The sequence below is a fragment of the Stegastes partitus genome, unplaced genomic scaffold, assembly GCF_000690725.1.
Source record: "Stegastes partitus isolate 25-593 unplaced genomic scaffold, Stegastes_partitus-1.0.2 Scaffold352, whole genome shotgun sequence".
NCBI lineage: Eukaryota > Metazoa > Chordata > Actinopteri > Pomacentridae > Stegastes > Stegastes partitus.
In genome coordinates this window covers 269,699-273,978 of record NW_007578083.1, presented here as the reverse complement: position 1 = coordinate 273,978, position 4,280 = coordinate 269,699, and the positions used below count along the sequence as shown (strand labels likewise).

The following is a 4,280-nucleotide window of genomic DNA, read 5'->3' as shown; positions in this document are numbered from 1 at the left end:
GCATTAGAAAAATAATGTCATTATATGTTTCTAATGGAACTGAAAAGGCAAACAAAGTGTGTCTGAGGTGATGATGTCTGTAAACATCCATGTTAAGCTTCTTCTTGAAGAAACTCCGTTGATCGGAGAGGGATGTCACGCAGCCGACACCACCAACAACAGCAGCTATTGTCCAGACTTCATAGATGTGTGTTTTTATCTCTCTGGAATAAATACTTTTGCTCCTCTATCTTTCTGGAAACACAAGCAGAGCTGCTGAGCTCGGCAGTTTCACTCTGCAATGACACAAAAGAAGCACTGAATTGTCCTCGCTGGCAGCCAATGAGCTCAAAGCAGCGGTGGTTCAGTGTCTACCGGCAGCCGGCCGGGGCCAGTTTCCAGTCGGACTCCCGCGGGTGTTGGGGGGCGAAAAGAATTTTCTAATCCATCACCATTGTACCAATTGTCTATAAAAATTAATGTGCGAGTGAAGCTCTGCCTTCACATGAGGGCTATCAAATTCCAAATCACAGTTCATGAGTATAAACAAAGAAATGAATGACTCTGAAGATCTCAAGGTAACAACTCCACGTCTACCTTTTTAACTTTAATGTTATTTGTAGCGATGTGCTGTGGGTGCATACAGCAGTTCTGCCTTTGCTAGATGGATTCTTGTACTTAACTTGAAGTCTTTTTTTATTCAGTAACCTTAGAGATTTGCTTTCTTACACTCTTCGGTGACGTTCCTCATACACACTTGACCATCTCTTACCATTCTTGTGATAGACCCATTGTGTGTTTTCCAGGAGGCCCAGACTAGAAGCAAAGACCAAATAGATGGCACAGGGATGAGCCTTGGCAACAAGAAGGGGGTGAGGGTGACTGGGAAATATGCGCCTCCGGTGGATTGGACCAGCAGAGGAGGAGGTCCATCCATCATCCACTCTCCCACCAACACCCTGATACCTCCAGACACCCCTACGATTATCTCCATTGGCCCTTTGCCTCACAGACCCCCAGAGCCTGTCCATGGTCCCAGGATGGATGACCCTGCCACTGGTGAGGACTGGACGAGCGAGGCATCTTCTCAGACCAGAGCGTCCTACGGGGAGATGGGTGTCCCCAGGCAGACCATGGAAGAGCTGAAGACCATCCTGAGGGACAGTCCTCTGCTCAGCATCCGGGGAAGAGATGATGGGAAACCAGGGAGTCCGTATACGTACCTCCACGGGACCAACAGCAGCAGTGGTGGAAAGTCAGACGGACGGCAGGACGATGGAAACCCTCACAGGGCGTTCAGCACCTTCAAACCTCACTCTGATGCTTCCAGAAGGGGGCCCAGGTCCAGTGACAGCACATCCATTCAGCCGCCATCCACCATGGATTCATCCAGCTCATTCAGGTCCCACACCAACACAAATAGGCAGCCTGGAGTCCGGACACACGCATATGCAAGCAGCAGCTCCTGGGGAGAGACTTCATCTCCTCATTCAGGTTGGTTAAAAGACACATTTATCTTTGATAGAAAAGAAGAAACATCTGTGATTTGTGTGACTTGACTTGGTTCCAACCATCCTTTCAGCTGGATAATGTTTTTTTTTCTCCAACGTATCTTGAAATTTAAACATAGGCATCATATAATGTTTTCTTTCATTTTTTTTCCCATATTTTAAAGAGCTTACCTGATTTGAAACCCTCTGTTAGTACTATTAGTATGAGGGTATTGATCCCCAGCAGGAGTATCTGCTTTGGGCTAATCTTTAAAAACTCATTCATCATTATTTCTACATTTAGAACAATTTTAGTTTAATATCTGTTTTGAGGTTGGTTTTCAGTGAGTTTCTCTGCCCTCAGTAAATATCAGTGTAAATATCAGCTTGTCATCGGTCTCTATGACAGTGTTTCAAACCTACTTTTGTCATTTCTGTATTGTAATTTCTTTTTACTAATTGGTCGACACAGACCGGTGTATACTAACATATCGCCAATAGGCATGTTTCCCCCCCCCTGAATAATATCCTTTGACCTTGGTTTGACTGGAGCACTGAGTTTAAGAAAACAGCTGTCAAACTTTTTTTTCACAGACAACGAAAACGAGACCGTTGAGATCTCGGGAAACCAGAGGTTTATTGCCGACATGGAACAGATCAAACAGCAGATCGCCCGTGAAAACATCAACTTTGTCCGGTTTGAGGCGACTGACCTCCATGGGGTGTCCAGATCCAAGACTGTGCCTGTCCGCTTCTTTCATGTAATGAACTCTATCTATCTATCTATCTATCTATCTATCTATCTATCTATCTATCTATCTATCTATCTATCTATCTAGATAGGCTAGCTCCTCTGCTTCCAGTCTTTATGCTAAGCTAACAGACGCGATTGTGGTTTCAATGTCTATAAAACTTTATGAAAAACAGTGAATAAGAGTGTTTATTGTAAATGTTGCGTTGACAGGAGAAAGCAGTCTATGGAGTACCAATGCCAAGAAGCTACTTGGAGCTGACCCTAAGCCCTAAGAGCAATGAAGTGGACCACGGCAACACTGCCAACTTCAGCAGCGATGTCCTTCTGATCCCTGACCTCTCGACCTTTCGGGTTCTGCCTTGGGCTGAGCAGACTGCACGGGTCATCTGCGACCCCTGCACTGTGACAGGAAGCCCCCTTCGCACGTCACCTCGCCTCATCGCCAAGCAGCTCCTCGGCCAGCTTCAAACCCTCGGATTCTCTCTGCACTCGTCCTTCACTTACGAATGCTGCGTCCTGGGAGCGCCTGATCGGATCGGACCAAAGACGCTCCTGTTCCCTGCCACCACCCTGCTTAGCAACCATGACCTGCCTTTCTTCCAGCAGCTGGTGGACAGCATGTACTGCATGGGCGCTGATATTGACAGCATTGCCTCTGCAAGTGGCCCCGGCCAGATGGAGATCAACCTGAGGCCGGAGTTTGGGATTGCAGCTGCTGATAGTGCCTTCACCTTCCGCACTGGGATCAAAGAAATGGCTCGTAAGCACAGCTACATCGCCAGCTTTTTCACTGATGATGGTCTGTACAATGCTGGCGTGCTCTCCCACAGCCTGTGGGATGCTAACGGCCGACGCAGCCTCTTCCACACGGGAGAGAAGGCAGGCGAGCTGTCTGAGATTGGCAGGAAATGGCTGGCCGGCCTCCTCACCCACTCTGCTGCCCTGAGCTGCCTGATGTCACCCGGCCTGGGCTGCCGGAGCCACATCGCCAAGTCAGTCAAAGACCCAAAACGGATGCTGTACGCCAGCTACGGCAGCAACGATAACAGCAGCTCCTTCAACATCAAGTGCCACGGTGGGAGGGAGACCCACATTGACAACAAGCTGGGCTCAGCCATGGCCAACCCTTACGTTGTACTTGCTGCCACGGTGGCCGCGGGACTGGACGGTATCAAACGAAACCTGAACTTCGAGAGCAGTCTGAACAAAGCCCCCAGTCAGCAGAGGGAGTTCTCCATTCCTGTGAAGCTCGACGATGCTCTGGAGGCGTTGGCGGACGACCACGTCATGCGCAGCACCCTCGGAGAGCCGTTTGTTCAGTATTTCATCGCCATGAAAAAGTTTGAGATTGAGACCCAGGAACTGGATGATGAGAGGAACAAGTGTCTGGAGTACTTCATCTAGAAAGCCTCATGTTGTTGAAACACTCTGCCTCCTGCCACGCCAATAAAAGCATGAAAAACAGCTGCTTGAATGTAAAAGTTTTTATTTTATACAAAAAGTTTACGCCGTATTAATATTATATGGATTGTAGATATTTTTCAGAGTCATTTCAAAATAAAGGAAGAACTACACCCCCGATGTGATGTGCGGTTTTCATTCTTTCTCCTGATCTGCTGTCGCTACTGTGAAGAGTGTATTAGCACTACATTACTAACCAGTATAACAGGGGAATAGCATTGCACACCTATTTTAGCGCTGAATAGGTGTGCTAACATATGCTTTAAGCCTGCTCAAAAGTTCTCTCCCAATTTACTATCCATGAGTGAGTTTTCTACTTACGTGTAATGAGCATGACAGCCTCTTGAGGTCGCTAGCTTGGCTGTAATTTGCTCCAGAAGTTTATGTTTGACATCTATAATCACACACACACACACACACACACACACACACACTGATGCTGGACTCTTAGTTCTCCCTGTTGCTGGAGAGAGTTTTATGACTTTATGTTATTACTGTACTTTTGGGCTTGTTGTCATGCTGCATTATTTACGGTAGATAAGAATCTAAAGATCTAATAGTCCCAAAACTTTTGCACATTACTAAATACTGTAAAT

General features: G+C 47.0%; 1 protein-coding gene across 1 annotated transcript; it reads left to right on the top strand.

Annotated features, from left to right (window-relative positions):
* Window positions 1-515: 515 nt before the first annotated feature.
* lgsn (lengsin, lens protein with glutamine synthetase domain) lies at window positions 516-3,627 on the top strand. Its single transcript, XM_008284236.1, has 4 exons — window positions 516-557; window positions 786-1,473; window positions 2,064-2,230; window positions 2,434-3,627. The coding sequence occupies exons 1-4, from the start codon at window positions 516-518 to the stop codon at window positions 3,625-3,627; spliced, it is 2,091 nt and encodes a 696-aa protein (XP_008282458.1).
* Window positions 3,628-4,280: the final 653 nt, after the last annotated feature.